At 38.6% G+C, this 27,904-nt stretch overlaps 2 protein-coding genes across 4 annotated transcripts; one reads left to right on the top strand and one right to left on the bottom strand.

Moving 5' to 3' along the window:
* Positions 1 to 64: 64 nt before the first annotated feature.
* LOC104611903 (thermospermine synthase ACL5-like) lies at positions 65 to 3,410 on the top strand. The gene is made up of 10 exons (XM_010279175.3): positions 65 to 517; positions 1,091 to 1,157; positions 1,246 to 1,340; positions 1,427 to 1,529; positions 2,003 to 2,091; positions 2,186 to 2,342; positions 2,431 to 2,506; positions 2,630 to 2,688; positions 2,771 to 2,907; positions 3,050 to 3,410. Exons 1-10 carry the CDS (start codon positions 390 to 392, stop codon positions 3,141 to 3,143), a joined length of 1,005 nt encoding a protein of 334 aa, XP_010277477.1. The 5' UTR covers positions 65 to 389; the 3' UTR covers positions 3,144 to 3,410.
* Positions 3,411 to 5,877: 2,467 nt separating this feature from the next.
* Positions 5,878 to 25,130, bottom strand: LOC104611909 (F-box protein SKIP17-like). Of its 3 annotated transcripts, none has more exons than XM_088903005.1 (12): positions 24,754 to 25,130; positions 23,409 to 23,584; positions 20,355 to 20,546; positions 20,151 to 20,261; positions 14,814 to 14,899; positions 14,623 to 14,744; positions 7,092 to 7,319; positions 6,927 to 6,989; positions 6,739 to 6,803; positions 6,585 to 6,659; positions 6,239 to 6,503; positions 5,878 to 5,928 (listed from the first exon to the last, which is right to left on the bottom strand). In XM_088903005.1, exons 1-11 carry the CDS (start codon positions 25,087 to 25,089, stop codon positions 6,287 to 6,289), a joined length of 1,671 nt encoding a protein of 556 aa, XP_088759131.1. In that variant the 5' UTR covers positions 25,090 to 25,130; the 3' UTR covers positions 5,878 to 5,928; positions 6,239 to 6,286. The 3 variants fall into 3 exon arrangements, with proteins under 3 accessions (XP_088759131.1, XP_010277490.1, XP_088759130.1); XM_010279188.3 differs by lacking the exon at positions 5,878 to 5,928 and having other exon boundaries at positions 6,007 to 6,503; positions 7,092 to 7,164; positions 7,255 to 7,319; positions 24,754 to 25,129; XM_088903004.1 differs by lacking the exon at positions 5,878 to 5,928 and having other exon boundaries at positions 6,007 to 6,503.
* Between the last annotated feature and the right edge of the window lie 2,774 nt (positions 25,131 to 27,904).

The following is a 27,904-nucleotide window of genomic DNA, read 5'->3' as shown; positions in this document are numbered from 1 at the left end:
GAGAGGAATGAGGAGATACTATTATTAAAGTATAACAACACACCCACAATCGCAATTCACAAAGCAAGAATTATAGGGCCTAATGCCGAATCGTCGTTAGAAATCGCGAGATATCTTTCTTTTGGTTTTCTCTTTTCTGGGTTGCGAAAATCAAAGCTCTTTTTTTCAAGCTCGAAAGTCGTAATCCAACTGAATTCCGACCATTCCAACCCACACCGAAATAATAACCCATTTCGATTTCCCTGCCACTCCCCTCCTTATAATGTTCACGCCTCTGCACCACCACCCATAACAAACGTCCAAACACCATCACCATCGTTCATACCCTCTCTCTCTCTCTCTCTCTCTCTCTCTCCTGCTAGCTAGTTCTCTCTTTCGGGTTGTAAAGGATGAACGATATTTCTGGGTCGAATGAAAGAAGTGGCAATGGCGACCTAACGAGTGAAGGCCGGAGGAAAAGCTGTTGGTATGAAGAAGAGATTGAGCAGGATTTGAGATGGTGCTATGCTCTCAATAGGTGCATATTCACACATTGGTCTATTATTCCTTGTTAATGCTCTAGGACTTAAAAAACATAAACCACTCTACAAACTTCTTCTCTCATTGAATGAAGATGGGGGAGTACCTTCATTTTGTTTTTTTTTTTAATCTTTACTCTCATTTTTTTCCATTCTTCTTCTTCCTAAGATGAAGAGCTTCCTTTCTAGTTAGTTTGTTTTTTTTTTTTCTTTATTTCTGCAGAAAAGGTTATAATTTAGTTATTTAGCTATGACAAGGATCAAGCGCAAAATGATGAGGAAGATTCATCAGAAGGAAAAAAAGATATCTTTTTATGAGTTTGAGTCGAGACAGGCAAAAATGGGAAGCTTTCTGTGATATTGCTTTTCAAAGACAGATTTTTCTTCTTTTAAAACCAATGGTTTGTATAGTAACAAAAGTAGTATCTAATGTGGTCAGGTAAAAGCTAGACAAGATTAAAGGTCATTAAATAAGAAAGGAAGAGTTGCTCTACAGTGATACCCACCCAAGTTCAAAGACTAGCATTAAGTGTAGCACCTTACTCTTTACTGTTATCTTTTCTTTGTTGCAGTATTTTGCATACAGGAGCTAGTCAGTACCAGGACATTGCGCTGTTGGACACAAGGCCCTTTGGAAAGGTTTGTAGCTTCTTCCCACTTCTGTTTTCTGGAGGTGAAAAGAGAAAAGTCTTCTTTCTCTAAGCGTTTATGTATTTTTATATAACAGGCTCTAGTCATTGATGGGAAGCTTCAAAGTGCAGAGATGGATGAATTCATCTACCATGAATCGCTTGTTCATCCAGCACTTCTTCACCACCCCAAGTCAGAAAAGTTCTCCATTTCCTTTAAATTCTTCAATCCATGCATCATCTGGTTAAGTTGTTTACTTATTGGTTTCTAATTTTCAGTCCAAAGACCATATTTATTATGGGAGGAGGTGAAGGTTCCACTGCAAGAGAGATCCTGAGGCACAAAAATGTTGACAAGGTGGTCATGTGCGATATCGACGAGGTATTTTTGTTGTTGTTTTAGCCTTAGAATCACTCAGACCATTCACTCACTAGGCCATACTTTGCAGAGCTGTTGAGAACAGCTGAAGTGGCTGAACTCAATGGTTTTTTTTTTTTTGTTGCTTTGTTCTCTAGTGGAAGTGGCTAAAATGTCATGTAATAAACGCAACACGTCGTTCAGCCATTAAGAAAACTTTCAGTTTATCCAATTCGACTGTAATCAAACAGACCCTTGATGGTTGTTGGAGATAACTTGGGGTCTCCCCAGTATCGAGGAAGATATATCCTTCTATCTCTCTGCATTTACAATAGTGATGTGGGTAGATGAAAGCTTTAGTATCTTGAACAGGGTCGAGGCCAAAACATCGATCAGAGTGTTACTGTCATCACTTTTCCTTTGTTGCTTATCCCTGTTCTTGTTTTCTTTTGGAAGAAAACATTACATGATGTTGCTTCACCTGTTTTATGGCTCAGCAAGTAGTGGATTTCTGCAAGTCATACCTGGTTGCAAACAGAGAAGCTTTCTGTGATACCAGGCTTCATATCACAATCAATGACGCCAGGTCCCTTGTTTCCTTCAATCAATTTTTCGTCTTCATCATTGTTGCTACTGTTGTTGTTGTGAAAATTAAGCAAGTTGTTTGGATCGGATGGCAGGGCTGAGCTAGAAAGGAGAGAAGAATGTTTTGATGTGATAATCGGTGATTTGGCGGACCCCATAGAAGGGGGTCCATGTTACCAACTCTACACCAAATCATTTTATGAATCCACCGTTAAACCCAGACTCAATGAGGGTGGAATTTTTGTTACACAGGTATGTACTACACAGTCTGTATGTGTGTGAGAAACTCTGTATAGAACGTCTGGATTTAACAGTTTTATCTTGACTGTTGTCCGTGCAGGCTGGGCCAGCAGGAGTGTTCAGTCATACAGAGGTTTTCTCTTGCATTTACAACACTCTGAGACAGGTTTTCAAATGTCAGTGACACCGTTGTAGCTCTGTTTCTCATTTTTGTTGTTCGATTCGATGGAAATGTTCAACCTGTTATTCATCTTTGGTTCCAAAATAAACAAACTGGGGTTGTCTCTCTCCATCTGCAGATGTTGTGCCTTACTCAGCTCATATTCCATCCTACGCTGACACTTGGGGATGGGTGATGGTATGTCAACTGAAAGTCTCTCTTTTTCTGTTTTTGTTTATGTCGATTGAATGATTTCTCATTTATGTTTGGGTAATTTCAGGCATCAGATTCCCCGTTCAAAGCAGATACCGAAGAGTTGGATGCCAGAATCAAGCAAAGGATCAAGGGGGAGAACAGATATCTCGACGGGAAGACTTTCGCGTCTGCTTCAATCTTGAGCAAAGCTGTTAGGAAATCGTAAGTTTTCCTCTTTGTGGGTTCATCTCTTTTGATTTGTGCCGTTGTAATCGTCATAACAACATTCATTTCATATCAAAATAGTTGGCAATTTGAGACCTTGGTTCTTGTATTCCCGTTGTGTTCTGTTTTTATGGAACAGACTAGACAAGGAGACTCAAGTGTACACAGAAGGAACAGCGAGGTTCATCTACGGCCATGGTACTGCCCACAAACTCAATCATGCTCATGCTTAGAAGAGGAATGGAAGGGAGCCCCTTAAAAAGCACACGGACAAAGCTGAATCTCTCTCTGTTTACCTCTGTTGTTAATTTGCTATGCTTAAAATTGAAAGAAAGATACAATGGTACTGCTTTATAAGCTTTATATGTAATTAATCCTTGTTGCCATATGGATCACTGTTTTAGTTTCATTTAAAAGAATGAGTGACATTACAGATTGAGAGAAATCCCTCGTCAAATTTGTGACATCCTAGAGTATACCCAACAAAAAAAAAAAGAAAATTACATCTTAGGCCGTTCATTTACCATGGGCAATTGACTACAATCCCAGCATTTGTATGTTACTATATTGGGTCCATGATAAGCTAAGGCTGCATTTGGCATTCTTTATTTTAATGGCCTATTTCCTTTTTACTGTTAAAAATTCAGTATTGACAGAGGCATTTTAACTGTAAAAAGAAGATAAATCCTTAAAATAAGGAATGCCAAATGCAACCTTAGATATAAAGATCGAAAATATTAGTTATCTGAATAAGTGATAGCTTTCTAAAAGGTGGATAAATAACTACCCAGTTACCCATGGCCCATGTGCTATCCCTCCCACCTCTGTTTTTACCCTGATAACATGCACTGCACACTGCCGCAAGAACCTCACTAACCTGGGCAAGGGGAAACCATATTTGCCCAGAAAAATAAAACAAGTGGGGCCTTAGAGAGATCCTACACTTTTTCTTGTATTTCCATTGGATCTCTGACAGGTGTCTCCTTACACGTGTAAAAATATTCATACACATGATGGGATACTTCTCACAGATGGAATGTAACTATGTAAGTGTAGGAAAAAGTTGTACAGAGATGGGTTTCAAGTTTCAACCATTTGTATGAACTTTGTAAAGAAAGCATCTGCCGGGAACCAGTCATTCCCATACACCTGATATCTAATCTCCTCAAAAATCAAAACATCTAAATTTCTCAACCCAAAAAGAAAGGAATCCATTCATGAACATGAAGATTGAAGCTACCATCCAACCACGAAGGCTCCTAACGAGTTGTATATCAGAGCACTTGTGCCTCAACCAAAAGAGTTGCTGTTTCTGGCGAAGATGCTGACCGTTTCCAAATTTCTCTCAACTTTTTCCCTGTATTTAGGGGGTAGTGACTATAAGGGCTTGAACTTTCAAATGCAACATTATAATTCCCTGAACTTTTAAAAATATACACTCAAGTCCAATATGTTAAAACTGACATTACGATGAGGGTAAAATTACAAAAATGATCATAATTTTTTTCGCTCACTGAATTTTTATTTTTTTTTATTTATTTATTTTTTTTTGCATATGTAACCATCTCTATACTTCATTTCAACAAAGAATAAAAGCATTTGAATGGAAAAATGAAAAAACAGAAAGAAAAAGAAAATCTGGATATGGGCAGTGTTGTTATTTTACTCTCACTGTAATGTTAGAATTACGCAATTGGACTCAAGTGTATACTTCCAAAAGTTCAGAGTACTAAAAAATGTTGGAATATGAAAGTTCAGGCCCCTAAGTGTCACTACCCCCCTCTAAGTACAGGGTACTATCTGTAATTTACCTTGCTTTTGTTTTTCCTTTAGACCACGTTTGTTTGGGGTGGAAAATCGAACCAGGGTAAACTTTACACCCCAGTAGTTTTATACATCGGTGTAAAACTGATTTTTAAAATTTCTTTACACCAATAACCAATGTAAAATATACATCAAAATTATCGGTGTAGTTTTACATCTCTCTCTCTCTCTCTCTCTTCTTCTTCTTCCCCTTTTTTTTTCTCTGTTCCGTCACTGCCACTGCAACCAGTTGCAGCAGCAGATCTGAAACCAGGGCAGCACCGGCATTTCTCTCTCTCTCCCTCTTCTTCCCCATTTTTTTTCTTTCTCTGTTCCATCACCGCCGCTGCACCTCCCATCTGTCTCTCTTTCGTTCTCTCTTTCTCTCTTCTCCTCCTTTTTCTTCTTCTTCTTCCTGTGTAAATTTACACAGAATTTACACCTTGACAACCAAACATATGAAGGGTGTAAATTTTCAAAATCTACCGGTCCTAATTTCCATCAACAACTAAACCGGTTCATATTTCCCATCGGTGTAAAACTGAATTTACACCTAAAGCAAATGCAGCCTTAATGGATAAGAATTTTATTGTCACTGGAAATCTAAACTTCGACTAACAAACTTCATGAATCTAGGCTTAAATCTCCAACATCACATGCTCCAATAACTCCTTTGTTACCGTCAAACAGAAGGCATGGTTTCATGTGCAAAAACGTAACAATCTCAATGGAAGTTCATAATTGACCTAAATAACCCAATGGGCTGATATACATAGAGAGAACTTAATTGTTGGTGATATACATAGAGAGAAAAGGATTAGCTAAGGACAATATATTTCGGAGAGAGACAACACATTCTTCCCAACAGCACAAGCTAATTACAATTAATCACCCTTGAAAAGGATAAGTTGATAAATTTTGGTAAAGAGTCATATGTCAAAAGGAAAAGCCCTGAAACTGGAAGTCCTTTACAGGGGATTTTTAATTGTATCTCCCCCCGCCTGCTAGTAAATATGAAAACGTTGGTTGAAAATTTACAGAAAATAATCCAAACTGAAATTTTCTGCAGAATCGGTACAACCTCATGCACAGAATCAGAGTAGGAAAGTTTTTGGAATTAAATGAGTTATATAAAGATCAGCCGATCAAGAACTCGCTGCTTGCTTTGCTGGCTACTGTTTTCCAAGTTGCCACATATTCCATGATAAAGACTTCCTGTTTGCCGACAAAAACATATAGGGGTATTCATAAAAAAAGAAAAAAAAGAAAACCAAAGACAAAACAAGATAACAGTTTGAGAAATTGGCGACTGCAAAGTATTTAATTATATATTTATTCTTGACCAAGCCAAGATTTGATAGTAGAGCTCAAGATTACAGAATTCACCACTGACTAATACGGTAAGAATCCGACCAAAACAAAGTGGTGAGCATAAGTAGTTTGAAATCATAAAACGATCCTCATCTAAAGCAGTTAACTAGCTCATTAAGAACTGCACTTGGAGAGAGAGAGAGAGAGAGCAAACTCTTTTGCTGACTCAAAATCCACATGTGTAGCCTGCCTTTAATCTTCACTATAGAGCCAGTTCAACCTCGTCTGCTGAGCTTTCCTCATAAAATACATAAGCAGCATCTCGGCTATCCTCATTGCCACTACCTTGATCACTGTTATAGCTACCATCTGATGAACTTGTAAACAGTGAACCATCAGATGTGGGAATGCTTATGTGCGATGGCAAACTGGCATCACTATTTACATCACTGTCAATTATTTGTTCGATCTCCATAAAGCTGCAAGAACAATCACAAATAGTGGTCATAAATGTTTCCAAATCATTGATTGGTATTAATCACAATTGAAAGTAAACCAACCTCCCCTCAGAAGGAAATTCAGCCAGTATGCAGATCTCCGGCCTTTCTTCTAGAACACGCTTTATAGGAATCAAACTGCAGGCATGCACAAGAGAGGATTAAGCACAAGGCACCATGGAGTATTAAACAACAATCCAGCAGGAGTAATTACTACCTTGAATTGTAGCATCTCTCAATCCAATCACCTTCAGATGCTAGACCCTCCCTGTTGGATATATCCTATTTGGAAGCAGAGTCAGGACAAATGCTATATAAAATATAAAACCTAAAAGCTATATTAGTTTTTTGCAGAAAGAGATCAAATTTGTGTAAAAGAAAATGAATATTCCTGCCTCTACCCACAATGTGTCTAAGAAGTTTGAAGTCCCCTGCAAGAACTGATGCTAAAAAACGAGCAACTTCCACCTGTATATATGACAAACACATAAACGAGAGAGAGAGAGAGAGAGTGAGTGAGAGAGAGAGAGAGAGAGAGAGAGAGAGAGAGAGAGAGATGACAGTCCTCACTTCCTTGAGATGCATGCAGTCACGTAAAATCAGAACCTCCAGTGAACTGCCACTAGAACCACTGCCTAGATTCCTAAAGCACCAAAGACAGTGATAGGAACTAAGGACAATCTGAATATCTCGAAGGAATGATTTGAACAGAGTTCTTTGGGAATATCCAAACCTCAGGAAGGTGCCTGTAATTGAGTATGATGTTGAAAAATCAACAAATCTTATCTTGCGAAATCCCTACAAAAATATGGATCAAGTGAAGAAGAACCAGATAAGCTTAAATTACAGTAGTTGGTTGACAAGTCTGAAACTAACCGTAGTCAATTTTCTATGAATCATCATGAGCCAATAAGACAAGTCAAAAGTCACCAATCAGACTACAAGGCACACAAAAGTTTCTTTGTTGAACAATCAATTACTTCCAATCATGCAAGCAAACTAAATTTAATTTGGTGTTTGTAAGTGTTAGCATAGGGGTATTTCTGTCTTTATACCTTGATTAATGTTGCTGATCTGTAAGGTTGTGTTGGAACAAGTGCTCTTAACTTAAGTAAGAGCACATATGTCTTTTCAGTTATGTTTTAATAATAATATAAATACTTATTGGCCGACTGGGAGAAGTCAAGTTGACTCTTTCAGTTCGAACCAGAATTCTCTCTTCTCTCCTTCTCTCTCTCTCTCTCTCTCTCTCTCTCTCTATCACCTTTTCTTCTTCTACATAACTGAACTCAGTCAGGCCGAACTCTAAGGCAGACCTGAATTCTATCATGGTATCAGAGCATCTTGAATCTGCCTAGATTTCTGCTTGCCTAGGGTTCATTCTCTGCACACCCTATCTAGGGTTTTCCTTTTTTTTTCTGTGTTCGATTGGAGATAAGGAAGAGGGCTGAAAAGGAGTGATCACCCTCTTCCCTTGGAGGTCTCTATGCCTCCAGTCAAGTCATATGTGGTCGGTTGCTGTGATTTCTGAGATCGCCCTCTCCTAGTAGAGGAAGAATAGAGGGCCGAACTATGTGGGCAGTGGCTGTTGTGTGTGGCTGGTGTGTGTGCAGCGGCTGTCGTGTGTGGACTGCTTTCCTGCTCGTATGGGTGTTACTTCAGCGATAAGGTAAGAGATTTCAGTGCATGATATCTGTTATGGATTAAATAGAAGGTGTGTTTCAGACCATATGCTAGGGTTTCGGCCAGTAAGTGCTAGGGTTTTTACTGGTTTCTTTGTGCATTTTGAAGGAAGAGATATGATCATACAGTGGTGAGATTTCAGGTAGTTGTAGGAGTAGGGTTTGTGGTGTGAGCACACTTTTCAGCAACAAGTACTGAAATCAGTGTGACAGGTTTGATCTAGGGTTTGTGGTGTAAAGAGCATACATTCCAGCAACAATAAGTGTTGCAATCAGTGTGACAGGTGTGACCTAGTGGTGTGTAGTGTGCAGACCTCAGTGACAATAGAATTCAGCAAGTGGGCAGAATTGGTGATAACATAATAGGAGACAATAATGATTATAAACCTAGTGTGATGGTGCCTACAGACTACCTGAATGTTCAGATGACCTCCATTAAATTAAATGGAGAGAATTATGTGCCTTGGGCTAAATCCGTTGAAGTCTTTCTGAAGGCAAAGAAGAAGGTAAAACACATCAGAGAGGAGCAACCCTCCTCTAACTCTCACGAGTATGAAGACTGGGAGCAAGAGGATGCTCAGATCATCACATGGTTGTGGAACAGTATGGAACCCAGGATTAGTGTGAACTTCATGTTCCTTGATACTGCCAAAGATGTGTGGGACCATGCGAAGAAATTGTATTCGGGGCAGGACAATACAACCATAGTTTATCAGCTTTATCAAGAGTACTTTAACCTGCAACAGGGCAATCAGAGTCTTGAGGAATACTATGCCAGCATGAGGAACATACGTAATGAGTTGAATGTCTATCATCCTCTCACTTCTGATGTCAAGATTCAGCAACAACAGAGAGAGAAGCTTGATGTGACTAGATTTTTGGTGGGACTAAAGTCTGAATATGAACCAGTACGAGCTCAGATATTAGAGGGATCAGCTCTTCCGTCCCTAGAAGAGGTATTTGCTCGACTCCAGAGGATTTCTATCAGATCTACTGAGAACTCTAATATCTCAGATAGATCTGCCTTTGCTGCATCAAGAGGTCGTGGTGTTAGAGGTGGAGCTCGGGGAGCTCAGTCTAGCCGTGGTGGTGGTAGTGGTTCTACATATGGCCGAACTGGCAATGATGGGTCTACTCATAACCGTGGTGGTGGTCGTACTGGGAGCAGAGATTCAGGGGGAGCCCGTGGTAGAGGACGTAGCTCAGGCCCGAGGAAGTGCACTCATTGTGGTATGGATGGACATACCATCAACTATTGTTATGATCTACATGGTCCTCCCTCAACCTGGGCCAATCATGCCGCGACCGGTGACTCAAGTTCCAGCTTTAGACAGGAGAATCATTCATCTGACCAGATGCCTCCTACATCCACAGATGGTCCCATGAAGGAGATGGTGAGTGTTCCCCGTGATGAATATGAGAGGTTTATCCAATCACAGCAGAACACGACGACTTTTGCTCACTCAGGTATTGCTTGTCTGGCATCTACACCCAATCCCTAGATCATTGACTCTGGAGCCTCCGATCACATGACTGGAACTCCAAGTGTGTTTTCCTCCTTATCTCATTGCTCAACATCACAATCTATCACCCTTGCTAATGGTTCCACATCCTCAATTTGTGGTGTTGGTAATGTTGACCTAGATCCTATATCCCTCTCTTCAGTTCTGTATGTTCCTAAATTGCCTTTTAACCTTATGTCTGTTAGTAAGCTGACCAAATCACTTAACTGCTCCATTACCTTTTATCCTTCTATGTGTGTTTTTCAGGATCTCAAGACGGGGATGAAGATTGGTGGAGGGCATGAAGCAGGTGGACTGTATTATCTTGATGGTGGTGGTGGTAGAACCTCAACAGCTCTCCAGTCGTCTCTTTCTCCTCTCCAGTGGCACTGCCGATTTGGTCATCCATCGCTAAAAGTCTTGAAGTCCTTGGTCCCGTCCTTGAGTCAGCTTTCTGTTTTGGATTGTGAGTCGTGTCAGTTTGGGAAACACCATCGTGTTCCCTTTAGTTCTAGGGTTGATAACCGTGTGTCGAGTCCTTTTTCTTTAGTTCATTCAGATGTTTGGGGTCCTTATAAAGTGATGTCATATAATGGATACAAATATTTTGTCATTTTTGTGGATGATTTTTCAAGGATGACGTGGCTCTATTTAATGAAAGAAAGAAGTGAATTGTTTACCATTTTCCAAAAATTTTATGTTGAGATTCGTAACCAATTTGGTACCCACATCAAAGTGTTTCGTTCTGATAATGGCCGCGAATATTTATCCTCATCATTTCAGGAATACTTGGACCAACACGGCATTATACATCAAACCTCGTGTACCTACACCCCACAACAAAACGGGGTGGCTGAAAGAAAGAATCGCCATCTCCTTGAAACAGCAAGATCCCTAATGCATCACATGCATGTTCCCAAACCCTTTTGGAGTGATGCAGTGCTTACCTCTTGTTTTCTGATTAATCGGATGCCCACGTTCATCCTTGATGGTCATTCTCCATTTCAGGTCTTGTTTCCCACTCCGTTCCCTCTTACGCCGAGAGTTTTTGGGTGTGTCTGCTTCGTCCATAATCTGGGTCCCGGGAATGACAAGTTCGATGCCCATTCTCTCAAGTGCATCTTCCTTGGCTATTCTCGGACCCAGAAAGGGTATAGGTGTTACCATCCTAGTTCTCGACGGTCCTTTGTGTGTGCTAATGTCAGTTTCTTTGAGTCTACTCCGTTCTTTTTGGGGTCCGGTGATGCTTCTTCCTCCTCATCACCTCCTCCTCTTCCACTTCCCGTTGTCGATCCTCCTTCCTTTGTTCTAGTCGTGACCAAATCCTTGCCTCCAGTGCCACCACCTGTTGAACGCCCACCTATCCGTCATGTGTATACACATCGCCCACGCGCACCAGCTACTACTCCTCCGGCTACATCTCCATCGACGGATCCGGCACCAGACCCGCACTTAGCATCTGAGTTTGATCTACCCATTGCTTTGCGGAAAGGTAAACGTACTTGCACCCTTCATCCCATTTCTAATTATGTTTCTCTTACTCACCTTTCCGCTTCCCATCGCCAGTTTGTTACCTTGTTATCATCAGTTATTGTTCCTAAAGATGTCCAGGAAGCCCTTGCCTCTCCGGGGTGGTGCCGTGCCATGGAAGAACTCTCAGCCCTTCATCATAATCATACTTGGGACCTCACTGCTCTTCCTCCTAGGAAGCAAGCTGTTGGTTGTAAATGGGTTTATACGGTTAAGTATCTGCCTGATGGTAGTGTTGAACACCTGAAAGCGTGATTAGTTGCAAAAGGGTACTCCCAAACCTATGGTATTGACTACATAGAGACCTTCTCACCGGTTGCTAAGATAGGGTCAGTTCGTGTTGTGATCTCTCTTGCAGCCATGTATGAGTGGCCACTATATCAGCTTGATATCAAGAATGCCTTTTTGCATGGTGACTTACTCGAGGAGGTCTACATGGAGCAACCTCCAGGATTTGTTGCTCAGGGGGAGGATGGTAAGGTGTGCAGACTAAGGAAGGCTATATATGGGCTTAAACAGTCTCCTCGAGCATGGTTTGGTAGGTTCAGTGAGGTGGTAAAGAAGTTTGGTATGAAACAGTGCAAAGTTGACCATCTGTATTTAGTCATGACTCTCCGGGAGAAAAAATACTATTAGTGGTGTATGTAGATGATATTGTTATTACTGGGAATGATAACATTGGTATTGACAGGCTGAAGACTTATCTGCAGGATCACTTTCAGACAAAGGATCTAGGTAAACTGAAATACTTCTTGAGGATAGAGGTAGTGAGATCCAAGTATGGGATTAACCTGTGCCAGAGGAAGTATGTGCTTGATTTGTTGGAAGAAACAGGCATGTTGGGTGCCAAACCAGCTAACACACCAATGGACACAAATACCAAGCTAAGCAGTGATATGGGTGAAGTGTTTGAAGACCCTGGCAGATACCGACGACGTGGGCAAACTGAACTACCTAACCATCACCAGACCGGACATCTCATTTGCAGTTAGTGTGGTAAGCCAGTTCATGCAAAAACCTCTGATTCCTCATTGGAATGCAGTTCTGAGAATTGTGAAGTATCTAAAAGGGGCTCCGAGTCGCGGTCTGATATACAAGAGTGGGGGAAAACTTGAAATAGAAGGGTATTCTGATGCTGATTGGGCCAGGTCTATGTCTGATAGGCGGTCTACTACAGGCTATTGCACATTTCTAGGAGGTAACCTGGTAACGTGGAAAAGTAAGAAGCAGACAGTTGTGGCAAGAAGCAGTGCAGAAGCAGAATGTAGGGCTATGGCGCACACCGCTTGTGAATTAGTGTGGCTAAGGAACCTTCTACAGGAAGTAGGGTACAACATTAACACTCCAATGAAGCTCTATTGTGATAATTAGGCTGCAGTTCATATCTCCTCTAATCCAGTGTTTCATGAAAGGACCAAGCACATTGAGGTTGACTGTCACTTTGTGAGGGAGAAGGTGACGAATGGAGAGCTAGACACTACACATGTTAATACAGGAAATCAGTGGGCTGACTTATTTACAAAAGGCTTGAGTCGGGGAAGAGTGGACTACATATGTAACAAGCTGGGAGTATATGATATATACTCACCAGCTTGAGGGGGAGTGTTAGCGTAGGGGTATTTCTGTCTTTATACCTTGATTAATGTTGTTGATCTGTAAGGTTGTGTTGGAACAAGTGCTCTCAACTTAAGTAAGGGCACATAGGTCTTTTCAATTATGTTTTAATAATAATATAAATACTTACTGGCCAACTGGGAGAAGTCAAGTTGACTCTTTCAATTCGAACCAGAATTCTCTCTTTTCTCCTTCTCTCTCTCTCTCTCTCTCTCTATCACCTTTTCTTCTTCTACATAACTGAACTCAGTCAGGCCGAACTCTAAGGCAGACCTGAATTCTATCAGTAAGCAGGGGTGTTCATGAATCATGTTTACTACTTCGGTGTGTAAGCAGATAATTGCTCAGATGCAGTCCTCTAGCATGTTATTTTACCATTCAGCTACCAATGTCTGTTCTCGACAGTCAATCCCCTTTCTCTGTTTTATTCCCCACTTTGTCTCCATTTCTTTTGACTCCCATGGTGCTTGGATGTACTTGTTTTGTTCAGAGCCCTAGACCTAGAATTGACAAGTTAGAGTTGTTAAATAAATCCTTCTTGGTTATTTTGAAACTCAAAAAGGATATACATGTTAGTCTTCACTTAAGACAATCATTTGTTTGCTCGGATGTGACTTTCTTTGATTTTTTATCCCTTCTTTAATGATGGTGGTGATTCCTCTAGTACATTATTTGTACCTCCACCTCTTCCCATGGAATCTACTTCTACAATTGATCACTCTCCTGCACCATTTACTAAGAAGACATTGATGGAAGTCTACACAGAGAAAAGGTCCCTTCCTCCAGATCCCTCCCATTGCCAAATTCATCTCCCTTTGTTGATGTAGACCCTCCTATTGCTCTTTGAAAATGTAAGGGGGTCCTGTAGTACTTATTCTATCTCTAATTTTATTTCTATTAAGCATTTATCCCCTTCCTATATACAGTTTATTTCTTTGCTATCTTCTGTTTATGCTCCTAAATCTATTCAGAACAATGTTTTGAAAATCGTAATCATATCATAAATCGTAGAGAAAATTGAATTGAACCGAATCGTGAACCGTATCGTAAATCGTAAGATTATTTCTATTTTTACAAACTTGTCAAAAAAATTAAATGTAGATATATTAAAAGGCTAAATATATATAGGAAAGTGATTTTATCCTATTTTAAATCCATATCTATCATATATGTACCTAAAACAACAGAATTTACTAATACAATAAAAGCCCAAGATGAAATAAGCAAGTTTGACTTGAAAGTCAACTAAATTCACATACAATGGCACTTTAACCTATATATGATGCAAAATAAACTCAATGATGGTCTTAAAAAGTGACTGACCAGGAGACAGAAACTATTATCTTCTCCTGCCAGAATTATAACCACATTCTAATTTTAGAACAAATATCAACACTAAGAATACAACAAATGAACTCGAAACATGATACCTAAAACTTTAGAGTATAAAAAATGTATTGCAAATTCATATTTCATCCAGTTAAAAGAAAATTCCTGGATGGGCATTACATACAACGAAGTGGAAATGTGACCAAACCATTAAAACTTAGAATTTCAAAAACATCAATTAGCATAAAGAGAAATGTACACTCAATTAAGAATCTATTAGGCTCCTGTCCTATTAAGAAGATTCATTTCCAATCCATCAAAACGTAAAAGTGAAAATACAGACACAAATCTAGCAGATCCAACATGTACCCCATTTCCTGGTGTGCCCGACAGGAGCATCTAGGTAACATGAAAGATACAGGCATTCATTTAAAAAAGACATACCTTAACAAGTATACGGACTTTATAGTCAGGAAGCTTGAACCCTCTGAGAGCCAATGAAGTTAGATGAGGACAACCATTTACCAGATCTACACAAGTTGGTGTTTTCAAGCTGTCATCTCTGCCTGATGATGAAAGAATAGATAGTGAGAACCTTCAATGCATGAAAAGAGGAAAAACAGAAGATGCCATACCTGTTTTAGAAGACTCAAAGAACAAACGCTCCATGAAGTGACAATTTGCACTCACAGACTCCAAAGTTTGCCTCAATTCAACATGACTGTTCATAGTATCAAAGTTAAGGGTCAATAGACCCAAAGACTCACAAAAGGCAACTCACCAGGCAGAGAAAAGGCAAAAAATATACATGTACTAGTCAAAAGTTCCAAATATGTAAAAAACAGTAATTAAATAGAAAATACTTTCTTTCTTCTTTTCTTGGTCAGAGGCATGAAAATACATCATATCAATTTAATTGCTACCTTACCAGAAAGTAAGACTACTTGTTAGGAGTGTTATCATACCTAACAAAATTTAGATAAATTTCACTTTTTATACTTATTTGTCACCTCTAGTTTCACTATCTGCATCTATACCAAGCAATGGCTCCTTAATATGTATGTGTGTGTGAATATATATAGTATAATAGAAGACCTTTGCAAATAGTTTTACTATTTGTTTGCATCTCATATTTTATTATATTATATATTCCAATGTCCCACCTACAGCACCTGTAAGAAGTGATCCGTTACAAATTCAAGAGGCTAGAAGAGCTAGGGGTAGACCAAAAAGGACATGGATCGAAACAGTTAGAAATGATTTAAGTGCTCATAATTTAACAATGGATATGGCATTAAACAGAATGGAATGGTGAAACAGGATGCATGTAGCCAAGTCCATATAGTTGGAATTAGGCTAAGATGATGATGATGATGATATATCCCAATGTTGTTGGATTCAAACCAGACCAGGATGATCACACCATAAGAACTGGGAACCAGCAACTAAAACAGTTTTTTGGTTGCCTAGTTCTTAGAAATGTTTACTTGATCAAACTTATCCCCTTTATATGTGCTTTTTTTTAAAAGATGAAGTGTTCAATTTCAACAAACGACAAGAAAAAGAATACAAGATAGAATGCCGACACACACCAAAGTACAACAGAAATGTGCCCTCTATATGTCTTAATAGGGCTTATCTTGATGTAAAATAGTTATAAAAGATAATGTTAAACCAATTTAACTTTTTAAATTTTTTCTTTTTGCATTTTATTTGAATGAGTCAAATGGTTGAATTTGACCCCTGATCCAGTCACAAAACCATACTATATGTGGTCCAAGTCTGTCAACATTGATACATTCACACAGACAAACACACACACACACGCACACACCAAAACCATATTATTGTCCCCATGAGATCTTCCTTTTTCACCCATGATCCACCAGAAAGAGCAATTTACACAAATGCTCTTTACAACAAAGTTCTAATAAAAAGGGATATAGAAAGCACTGAGGTCAAGTATAACACTTAGAATGACAATATATTCCCCCTACTTGGGAAGGAATTACCTGACTATCCCCTAAGCCTTCTGGTAGTTAAATCTACAATTTTGTGTGGACTGTGGAGATGCCGAGGAAATCGCTTCATCTTTTAGTTCAATGCAAATTTTCAATTTGCATCTGGAGTTTCTTTTCCAGGTTATTTGTCTTGGTCAGATTGTTTCCTAGAAGTCCAAAGGAAATTTTTGCTTTCCATCCAGTTCTAGATGGGAGTAAGAAAGAAAAAATAGCATCTTCCTGTGTGCTTTTTGTGGTCTGTTGGGAGTTTGGAAGGAGAGGAATAGAAATATCTTTGAGGACAAGGCAACAACTAAGGAGGAGTATAGTTCACTTACTGGGAGAAGAGTTCAAGAATGAGAAGTGGGATGGCAGGTTTGCTGTGCAAGGTGGATTTTGAGAAAGCCTATATTAATTGGCAATTTCTGGATTATATGCTCAGAAAAATGAATTTAGGTTCCGGGTGGAGGAATTGGATGAAACTTTGTGTTGCCACCCCATCTTTCGCATTTTGTTTTGAGAAAAGGTAATGTATTGTATTAAAAAGATAAAAAACACCCCCATGCTGCACAGCAAGAAACTGTGTATATACTATCTCCACCTGTACAAAAAGTATCGCTCCACCATTACAAAAATAAAAAAGTGGAATTCAAAAATTCTTCCATTACAATTGTATCTTCTGATTTCTCCAAAGCTTTGAAAATTCTTCTGTTTTAGTAAATGGAGTATCTTAGTAGAATGAAGAGAAGGGGACCCTGTCCCCTTTCTTGTTCATTTGTGTAACAGAAGCCCTTAGTAGAATGAAGAGAAGGGCCACATCAGGTGGATTTATAGGCTTTACAGTAGGAAGTGAAAGGGTGGAGGTTTTGATGCTCCAATATGCTGATAACACACTTATGTTCTGTGATGCATCTCATGAGCTACGCTGTTATGTCATGGTAGTCCTTAGATGGTTTGAAGTTGTATCTGGATTGCATGTAAATATGTATAAGAGTGAGCTAGTTGCTGTGGCCTGTGGGAGAAGTTCAGGAGTTCGAAAATTGGGCAGTGGAGTGAGGAAGCTGCCTCTAAAATATTTGGGGATACTATTGAGTCCTAGGTGCAATTCTAAATCAATAATAGGAACCAATTGCTGAAAGAATTGATAAGAAGTTGATCTCATGGAAAGCCAAGTATCTCTCTTATGGAGGAAAATTACTTTGTTGAGAAGCATGCTGTCTTCTTTCCCTAAGCATTATCTTCGTATCCAACCCTGACTGGAATGGCTAATATAATAGAGAAGGTGAGAGATTCCCTATGGAGAGGGTGGAGGGAAGAGAAGAAGAAATAATTTGGTCAGCTGGAATAAGGTGTGCAGGCTTAAACATCAGGGAGGCTTGGGTTTGAGAAGGGTGAAAAATGTAAATATGGCTCTCCTGGGAAAGTAATTTGGAGATTTGGTGAGAATCAAGGGGGATTATAGAGGAGGGTGGTGCTGGTATCTAAATAAGGATATAGAAACATGGGATGCAACCAGGGGTGCCAAACCAATCATACAGGTGCTTGTTTTGAAAAGGCAATGGGAAAGCCTATGATTCTTTCTCAAAGGGGGTGAGGTTCAAATTTGGAGGACTTCATGTGAAATTCTGGAAGTCTGTATGGTGCAAAAATCGGCCATTGATGGAAATGGTTCCTGCCCTCTTTGATCTTGCTGTGGATAAAGAAGTTTGTGTGGCGGATTGCATGCAGGCAGAATGGTAATGTGATATGGGTACCTCAACTCAGAAGGAATTTGAATGATTGGGAAGTAGATTCAATGGTGAAAATGTTGTATAAACTGTATAGAATTCAGGTGGATATTGGGAGGAATGACATAAGAATTTGGGAGTGGTAAAAATACGGAAATTTCTCAGTTAAATCTTTGTACAATTTTATTTTTAGATCTAAGGACCAGATAATCCCAGTCAATATTGTTTGGTGCAAGAATGTTCCCACAAAGGTAGCCTTCTTTGTGTAGACTGCAGATAGCCTCTTTGAACATATTATTAACTACAGATAATTTGTTAAGAAAGGGTATGTTGTTAAAACTCCACCAATTGTGATCTCTGTGTGGAGCAAACAGAATCAGTAAATCATTTATTGCTACACTGCAGCTTTTATTTTGAAGTTTGGAACTTGTTTGAAGTGAAAAGCTACTGCCCACAATCAGTGGTGGATTTTGTGAAGGGGTGGAGAGTTGAAGGCTTAACTAAGAGAGGAAAGCCGGCACGGAATATCACTCCTGCAGCAATTTTCTGGTGCATTTGGCAGGAGATAAATGCAAGGATATTCAAGAACAATGTTCAGAGAACTGGACAAGGGAGAGGTTCACGGGTCAGAGGTAGGCCTGTTAATGGGCCGGGTAGCCCAACAGGCCGGCCCAATCTAAGTTGGGCTTGGACAAGATTTCAGGCCCACAGGCTCGGGCTCGGGCTCAGGCTCGGGCCTAAAATGTCGGGCTCGACTTTTTTTCGGGCCACCCGAGCCTGACTTGATAATGTATTATATTAATAAAAATATATTTTATATAATAAAAAAGCAAATATATAATATATTTTTCTTCTCTTTTTTCAAGTAATAATGAGACTTTTCATTATTATTTTAGGTTTTGAGGTCTTTTAGTATAAATAAAACAACTTTTAATCAAATTAAAAAGGAAAAATCTTTTTTCTCCAAATTTCTAGTCGGGCTCAAGCTCAAGCCCGGGCTTCGGTCTTTATAGTCGGGCCGGGCTCAGGCTCGGGCCTGAACATTTTCTATTAATGTAAAGGCAAAGCCCGGCCCAGCCCGGCCCGTGAACAAGTCTAGTCAGAGGCATGGTTCAAAGTATCGATACGTCTCTGTGTATCAGCATAGGCGTAACAATACTTAGATACACATGGAAATACTTTTTATTTAGTTTTTTTTTTTCAAAATTTGGTTTTTTGGAAGATATTTAAACATATTTTTTATTAAAAAAGAGTGGGGGTCCCGAAACACCTATAAACAGGTGTATCGGACCTCCAAAGATACAATACAATACGCCTGTCAGAGGTTCAACCACAGTCAAACTGAAGGTTGAACCATGATGATGTGACATATACATATATATTTTATAGGTCATATAAATACTATATATAATACATTTCACAAGTATTATTACACTTGCATGTGGTGGACAAATGGCTTGTTTTAAGTTTTTAAAATAAAATGTCAGGGTTCAAGTCTCTTAACTCACATTTTCTTTAAAGTACGTGTTTATTAAAGCAATAAGTACACTAAAGAGGCACAAAGCAATAAAGAGATGGGTTAGTGGTAACAAGACAACACACATGAGTAAGAGGTCTTGGGTTCAAGTCTTGTCAGTAACATTTTGAAGTTTCTATTCATGTTATGACCCAGGCAGTTTCATAAAACGGGGACTAGTTCACTAGTCTTCTGGTTAAACTGGCCGGCCAGCTGGTTTTGCCTTTTTTTTTTTTTTTGATAGATGGTTTTGGCCGGCTTTTCATGAATTACGATTTTCAGTATATGATCAAACCAGCCAGAGGGCCAGGTCATTGTTTAACTGGTCCAACCAACCAGTCCGGTCTGGTTTTCTAAACAATGTTCAAGAACAAAAATAGTTCTACAGACACATTGTTTCAAAAAATAAAGGGAAATTTATTATCTTGGCTTACTGTAAACAAGTTGTTCAAAGATAGAAATTACAGCTCCTTTTTTGTATATGATAATCTTTTTGTAAAGCAGGATGTGGCAGGGATATGCTTGGGCAGTGGTTCTATAATCCCAGTGTACAGCAACTTGTTGTACATGTTTTTTTTTCTTTTAGTTATTTAATACTATACTATGCTCTACCTTTCTCAAAAACAAACTTTAAGTAGCACTGAGCAAGATGGTTCTTCTTATGATACTGTAATGCTCAAGTCAAGAAAGGAATGGCAGTAGATGTAATATCAGATTAATGAGACTTACAGGCCAACAATTTCCAGATCAAGGAGAGATGGACAGGCTGATAAAGCTGTACAAAGTGCTGCATTGTCCATTCTGTCAATATTGTAGAGGTGCAACCTCCTCAACATAGCCCTTCCAATACAAAAGGCAAACATTATGAACAGAATATCAGAGAATTACTTGAAAATACCAGATTTCTTATTCAACTGAATTACTCAACCATACCCAGCAGTGCCACCTTCTGCACTTAGGGATGTTAAACATGACCTTGTCAGAATGGATGACTCTTTCCCTTGTCTGGCTCTCTTATCATTCCATGCAAAACCAGATGAATCTACAGAGTTCTTGATGGAATAAAAAATAGATCGAGAAGTTCCAGAGGCAGTTGGTCCTGACAATATACCAAGCTTGAGTGACCTGAATATAGGAATGACTTTTAGTCTCCAATCATATGAAAAGGAAATGAAAAATGATGCATGGAAAGATCACCTACTCTGAAAAACAAAAGATCAAAATGCAGACTCAAGAGCATACATAATAAGACAAAAGATCAACATATCAGGAGTATATACATACTACACTGAAGGAGAGAACATCCTGTAGAATATTGCAAGTGTTAGGATATGGTTCAAAGTATCAATACGCATTGTATTGTATTGTATCCTATGATATGTATGGTTTTTGAGGTTGATAATATGCTATACATGAGGAATTTGAGACCTCTGTTATTTTCAATAAGCAATCTAGTTGTGCATTTCCGATAGACGGAGAGGCATGGACTGAAACTCAATTAAAATGTAAGTATCAATGTTTGTAATGGCTCAAACTATTGATACTTTGAACCATGTGTTAGGGGTGTGAATAAACAATACGTCATTCACTTAAACCAAGCCATATCCCAACTATAATAGGGTTCACTACATGGATCCTCTTTTATAATTCCACTCTATCAAGGGCCACATTGTTAAATTGTGAGCCAAACGATCATTTCTCAATACCTCAGCCCATGCCCTTTTTGTCGTGCCACTAGCTCTTCTGTACCTTTCAATCTGCATCAGATCACTCATTCTAATCTATGATACCAGGATACCTGTACATGCCGAGCATACCAGTATCAGACACAATGGCCTGAAACAACAGCAGATCATGCACGGACACTACAGAGTGTATTTTTAAAGATTTGGACCTTGGACCACATTTTGGACCTGTAAAAGAAGCTTCTTCTATATGTGTAGTATGACATGCAAGCAGAAGCATAACTTAGTATATACAGTTTTTATCTTGGACCACATTTTGGACCTGTAAAAGCTTCTTCTATATGTGTAGTATAACATGCAAACAGAAGCATAACTTAGTATATACAACTTTGATGCTGAAATTGCTTCAGATTGACAATGCTAGTTGGTTTTTACCAGCTATTTTAGATCATTTCTGGACCCACATAATCCTGAAAAGATTAGCACTCCATATGTCTCTATCTCCTATTCTTGGTTCTTATGACATGACTATATTGCTGCAAAAAACCTTGAAGTTTTGCATGTATTTCTATAAAGTAAGCTATTCAATTGGCATTGCATTATTGGGGGTATATTCCCAGGGAAATACATTCTATAGTTATTACAAACCTACACACTGCTGCATAAACTTTGAAGTGTTGCATGTATATCCATATAGCGAACTATTCAACTGGCATTGCACTATTGGGGGTATATTCCCAGGAAAATACATTTTTTAGTTCACTATATACCTACAAAATTCTGGATATATTAACAGTCCATATTTCTATCTATCTTCCTTGCTTTTTGCTTCACTGACATTGCACCAGTGGTGTATTCCTTGGTGCCAAAGACACTGGATATTAATAGTAGATAAAACTATTAGAGGTGAGCAAAAAAAACTGACCAAAATCGAACCGAAAAATCGGTTAACCAAACTGGTCGGTTCGATTTCGGTTTGATGTTTTCAAAAAACCGGAAGTTTTGGTTTGGTTTCGGTTAACCATTTAAAAAAATCGGCAGTTAACTGAACCAACCGATATATATTTTTATATGATATTATATTATATTTTTTTAAAAAATCTAATAAAAACATTCGATAGTCTGAGAGTGTTTAGACTGCCAAACTGAGAGCTGAGACTTTCAAGTTCACCAGTCTAGCAAACTGGCAGTCAGACTGGCAAACAGCCTGACAGTCTGAGTCGTTTGAGTTCTAACACCCGTTGCACAGGCCTTTCTTTCCCTCTCTCTCTCTCTCGGACTCTCACTCTCTCATACTCCCTCTCTCTCTCTCTCTCTCAGCTTCTCTCTAAGCTCTCTCTCTCTAGCCTCTCAGCCTCTCTCAGAGCTCTCTCTCTCTCTCTCGCCTCTCAGTTTCTCTTTGAGCTTTCTCTCTCTCGCCTCAGTCTCTCTCTCTCACCTCTCAGTCTCTCTCTGAGCTCTCTCTCTCTCTCTCTCTCTCTCTCTCGCCTCTCAGTCTCTCTCTGAGCTCTCTCTTTTGCCTCTTAGTCTCTCTCTGAGCTCTTTCTCTCTCGCCTCTCAGTCTCTCTCTGAACTCTCTCTCTCTCTCTCGCCTCTCGGACTTTCTCTGGGTTCTGGCCTTTGGCGCTCCGCCCTCTGACCGATTCACCAACGGCCTCCGACACTGGCGATCCACGACACTGGAGGTTCGGTTGTGGGTTAGAGGCTAATGCATCTCGGTGACATTGGCGATCCCAGTTACTGTGTTTTTCCTTTTTTTTATTTTAAGGGCATAAAAAACCGAACCGTGGTAACCGGTCGACCGGTTAACCGATTGTACCAGTTCAGTTTCGGTTCGGTTAAATGTAAAAACCAAACCTATCCCCTAATTGAATAACTCCTTTTTTCCCTATAATGGTACCCAATACAATCCAATTATCATAATATTTTTTTTTTTGATAGATCATCATAATAACCTCTTTTGATCAATAACAAACATAATAACTTCCAAAAGTCACCTCTAGGAAAAGTTGCAAAATTATGTCACCCAATATCTTTTTCAAAGTACTGATTAATGTAATTTCTTTTTCCTTTTGAAAAGAGAAAGTTAGGTCCAAAATCTTTACAAAATTAAAAAAGATAACAGCAACTACTTAATGAAAAGCATATGCAGGAAAATATTCAAATCTATATAAGACAGAAAAAAAAAATGATGAAATATTGCACAAGCATGCCAACAATGAAGCATATAATTTATGGGGGCATCTAAGATGATGAATATAATGCGTGGTTCTAGCTAAATTTGTGGATAAATGACTCTTACTGGAGGTTCTTTCCTGCTCGTTGGATCATTGTAGATACAACCACATTATTGACCTTTGGAACCGATGATATTAAGTCAATATCAGCATAGCACAGCGGACACATGGCACACTTGTTGAACATTGAACAAGTAGCTGCAGCGTAGCATAAACTTTGTGTATCAAGCATGGAAAATACCTTCACACCAGGAAACACAATGAGATTACTATATTAATGGATTTTACCCACAAGAAGAAAACCAAACAGTAAAATAAAATGTATTTTGTGTATACGTGTATCAAGCATGGAAAATACCTTCATACCAGGAAACACAATGAGATTACTATATTAATGGATTTTACCCAAACTAAGAAAATCGAACAGTAAAATAAAACACATTGTGCACAAATGTGTATCAAGCACGGAAAATACCTTCATACCAGGAAACAGAATGATATTACTATATTAATGGATCTTACCCACACTCCAAAAATCAAACAGTAAAATAAAATGCATGATGAGCAATTATGTTTAAAGCTTTACACCAAAACTATGATGCCGAACTTAAAACAATTATGTTGCTCTATAATTAGATCTAAAGCATTTATAGGTCCTGTGTGTAAAAAAATCTGTACAGGATTATGGTAATGACAGCACCCAAAAGCTTATAATACCATGTAGCATGATAATAAGCAAAATCAAAAAGATCAGGGGTAGGGGCATCCAGAGAAAATGCACCATAATCCAAGGTCTAAGTCTATCAACTGTTTTGTTGATGATCGCCTCAGATGACTAGTTCTTTTGTACAAAAATAAATAAATAAAAAAATGCATGCATTTATTTCCAACTAACTCTACGTGATTCAAGTGGGGCGAACCCAACCAACAATATTACATGCACTTCAACGCTCACACTGTGCAAATACTGAATATCCTACTAGACCGACTAAAGCAACAGCCATTGGTTATCAACTTATTATTTGAGCTACTTAAACATTGGAATTGGGAAAAAAAAGTGATGTTCACAGTCACTCTTCATTCCCCGAACACCATTAGTTTATTATCTTCGACTCGAATGTTATCTACTTCATACAAAATGCAATTATAGAACACAATCAAATGCAACTATAGATTACAACCAAAACTAACGACAAGAAACCATTTCTACACTGGAAATAAAATCAGCGGCTAAATAGTTATCTACAAATTTAATCTAAAATTTTCTTTACCGAAAAAAATTAATCTAAAATTTGCAAATCAACCACTGTATACAAACATTGAAACAAAAAAAAAGAGCTCAAATTACTTTATTGGAGGAAATAAACATACTTTAATGGTGAAATAAACAACATGAGAAAATAAACATACTTTAATTGTGAGATCGGGGGGAAGAGCCCAAACGGCCGAATTATGCTTGGAAGCACGCCTTCTGGCAGATCTTTTACCGGCCTCGAGCAGAGAGGATCCCAATTTAAGAGCGTTCTCGATCAGCTGGTTCTTGTCGGAATCACGAGCCCTAGACTCAAGAAGTCGCTCGAGGGAGAGGTCAATAGAGAATGAGGAATCAGAGAACCCTAGAAATGTTTCTAATAGATCATCCATCTGTTGTGGTATGGAAACCTTGGGAGTTTCCATCGGAAGAGGGTCTCCGCTGCAACAAGGTCGTTTTGGCAGGGAGGGAGACTGGAGGAGCGTATCATCCATATCGGGTGGAGCAGAAGAAATGGCGCGAGGCAGGAGGAAATCGACGAACCTGTTTTTTCTCGTCCCTGACCGTCTAGTACGGGCAGTCGGACACGTACGTTAGCAACGCCACGTGACCTATCGTACATGCACGTGACAATTTAAACAAGGATAACGAGCAAAGCATACCAGCATAGTCCGTAGACCGTAGCCATGAAAGGCTGAAACTGATGTCTGAAAACGGCTCGGATTCGGATGTCCTATATCCGCATTTGATCCACTCAAATATTCCGCACGGAAATTGCTGCCACTTGAACTAAATGCATGGGGAAATTTCTGAAATTACAGAATTCTGAATTCTGAAATATGGGGAGAAGTATACCGTAACCAATGCACAACTCTGAAATTACAGCCCCACAATCTACTTGGTCAGGATTCATCCCGTCTGTTCGTTTTCTTTTAATTTTTATATTTTAAGAGAAATTTTTTAATTTTAATAGAAAATTGGTTGTTATTTTCCTCTTATCTCTTATTTTTTTAAGTGTAATCATACAACTTTTTGTTTTCTAATGATAACCCAAAATAACAAATAAAAATTTTCATATATAGAGTCAAAATGGATATTTCATAGTTTTTAGAATTTATAACAACATTCTCTACATTCAGAGTTTAGATGAAAGAAAAATTCACTAATACCAATATACCTCTTAATGTAATTATTATATTTCAGACCAAACAAACAGGCCCTAAGGGTGCGTTTGATTCACGAGCAAGACCGGAATCAAAATCCCCAGGAATCGGAATCGGAATAGGAATCACCTATTCCTAGCATCTATTTGATTCAGTCAGGAATCGGGATCGGATTCTGATTCGCTGTTTGATTCAACTAGAAGATGGAATCAAAATTAGCCAAAATTTTCAATTTTGCCCATGTTAAAAGAACCTCAAAAATTAGTAGTACATCTTTAAGTGTAATGCTAGCTTATTCAAGGTTCCAACTCTGGCTAAATGGGTTTGCAACCACATTGCAATAAAGATATATGTCCCAGTCCGGGCAACAAAAATATAAAAAAAAAATACAAAATAAAATAAAAGATAAAAAGCAAAAGCATACGGTAGAAGAAGACCTAACCTTCAATCATTGTTTCAACCTCATAAACATTAGATTGTGGCTTCAGCTGAATATAGTCATTCATCACAGCTTCTATCTGATTAAGAAAGATAACACGTCAAAAAAAAAGCTTTATGTGTTTTTCTGGATTAAGTACCACTCCTAAACCATGGATTAAAAACTTAGGTGATTATCGTTGAAAACTGTTGATGGAGGCCCATCACAAGAAAGCCCATCGCACCCCTAGGGGCGGCAGCTCTAGGATAAGGATAAGGCAAGAGGTCAAGATAGAGAAGGAGCCAAGATTATCAAGATTAGTCCAAGAGAGATAAGCAAGAACAACTCAAGACTCCCAAGACTATCAAGATTAGCAAGATAAGGCAAGACTCTTCCAAGACTCTTCCAAGATTATCAAGAAAGACTCCAAGAAGCATCAATATTAGCAAGATAATCCAAGATACATGCATCTAGGGAGATCAAACAGTGGAGATCAGGCAAAGAGGAATTCAATCCTATCTAGATTAGATGTTTTGATCTATCCTAATTGTTCTTTCCTAGTTCTTTCACAATTTCCAGTTCTTTTACAATTTCAATTTTCAGATGTATTATAAATACTGCTATTTTTCAGTTAATGAACATAATTCATACTTCAGATTTTCAGATTTTCTTGAGTTCTCTTCTTTCAGTTTTCGCCACCTTTTCTCTCTCGTAGAGAAATCAGTGTTATTCACTAGGTGCTAGCGAACGCTCGGTGCTTGCATAGCCAGCTCCAATTCTCATTGCTTCCACGCTGCGTCAACTGTCTTAGCAAAGTCATAGATGATGTACAAAGTTCAGACCAACTCCACAATTTTCACTTATTATGTGCTATAAGGTGCTTGAAGTTCTACTCTTTTACTGGCTTTAACAAGTGTTCCCAAAATGTAACCAATTCAATGTACTATACTTGAAATATATAATTATCTATTTTCTGGGGATGAACTAGAAATTAGATGTCTTTTAAACCGGATTCAGAGTCCTTGTTCTCTAAAAGAGGTTTATTTACAATGGGGTTTGTGAGTTTGTCAGAACAAACTCTTTACCAGAACAAACTAGCAGAACAATCCAAACTAAGGTTAGTGATGCTACAGTAGGAAAGTAACTACAAGGATTTCCAAACTAAATTCCACCAAGATGATTATTATGTCTTGGGAACTTTGTTTTATTCCCTAAAATTCGCAGCCAATTTCTTATCATTCATATAGTCTTAGCATTAGAATACAATTAAACAACAAAATAATTTCTTTGGTTTTTTATTGGTAACAAGATGAAAAAGATTTTATTTAAAATTAAAGGTGGCAACCCTTCTCAAAAGTCTGTGGTAGAAAAAGAGATTTTATTAAGAAAAGAAATGAAATGTAGGCAAAAGGAAAAACGTTTCAAACTAGATTTATTTTTTGGATCAATATATTTCAAACTAGAATTTGCTTTCTATGTATCAGGTGACTTGAAACTAAATCTCTTTCTATCAGTAAAAGGAATGCATTGATCAGGAAGAAAACGAGAAGGTTGAGACCAGTGCATCCTATTAGTTTTGAAATTGGAACTGTATAAATTGGGAAAGGCTTGGAGGAGTTTCAGACCAGGTAATTCATTGACACATCTTTGCTTCAACCTGACCAAAGCTAACCTGAACAAGGAGAGTTCAATGTAAATTATTAACAATATAATCGTTTTCTAAATACA

This window comes from Nelumbo nucifera, chromosome 4 (assembly GCF_055504915.1).
Source record: "Nelumbo nucifera cultivar China Antique chromosome 4, China Antique-T2T, whole genome shotgun sequence".
Classification (NCBI taxonomy): domain Eukaryota; kingdom Viridiplantae; phylum Streptophyta; class Magnoliopsida; order Proteales; family Nelumbonaceae; genus Nelumbo; species Nelumbo nucifera.
The sequence above is the reverse complement of the archived record's forward strand: the minus strand, read 5'-3'. Positions and strand labels throughout refer to the sequence as shown.

What these genes read in the sequence shown, in the direction of transcription:
- LOC104611903 (XM_010279175.3), top strand. Translation starts at nt 390, where the DNA reads ATGAACGATATTTCTGGGTCGAATGAAAGAAGTGGCAATGGCGACCTA. An exon ending in TCATGTGCGATATCGACGAG is followed by an intron (nt 1,530 to 2,002) that starts GTATTTTTGTTG and finishes TTTATGGCTCAG; the next exon opens with CAAGTAGTGGATTTCTGCAA. An exon ending in ATCACAATCAATGACGCCAG is followed by an intron (nt 2,092 to 2,185) that starts GTCCCTTGTTTC and finishes ATCGGATGGCAG; the next exon opens with GGCTGAGCTAGAAAGGAGAG.
- LOC104611909 (XM_088903005.1), bottom strand. Translation starts at nt 25,089, where the DNA reads ATGGATGATACGCTCCTCCAGTCTCCCTCCCTGCCAAAACGACCTTGT. An exon ending in GATCTGGAAATTGTTGGCCT is followed by an intron (nt 14,900 to 20,150) that starts GTAAGTCTCATT and finishes TACTATGAACAG; the next exon opens with TCATGTTGAATTGAGGCAAA. An exon ending in TCAAACTTCTTAGACACATT is followed by an intron (nt 6,804 to 6,926) that starts GTGGGTAGAGGC and finishes GCTTCCAAATAG; the next exon opens with GATATATCCAACAGGGAGGG.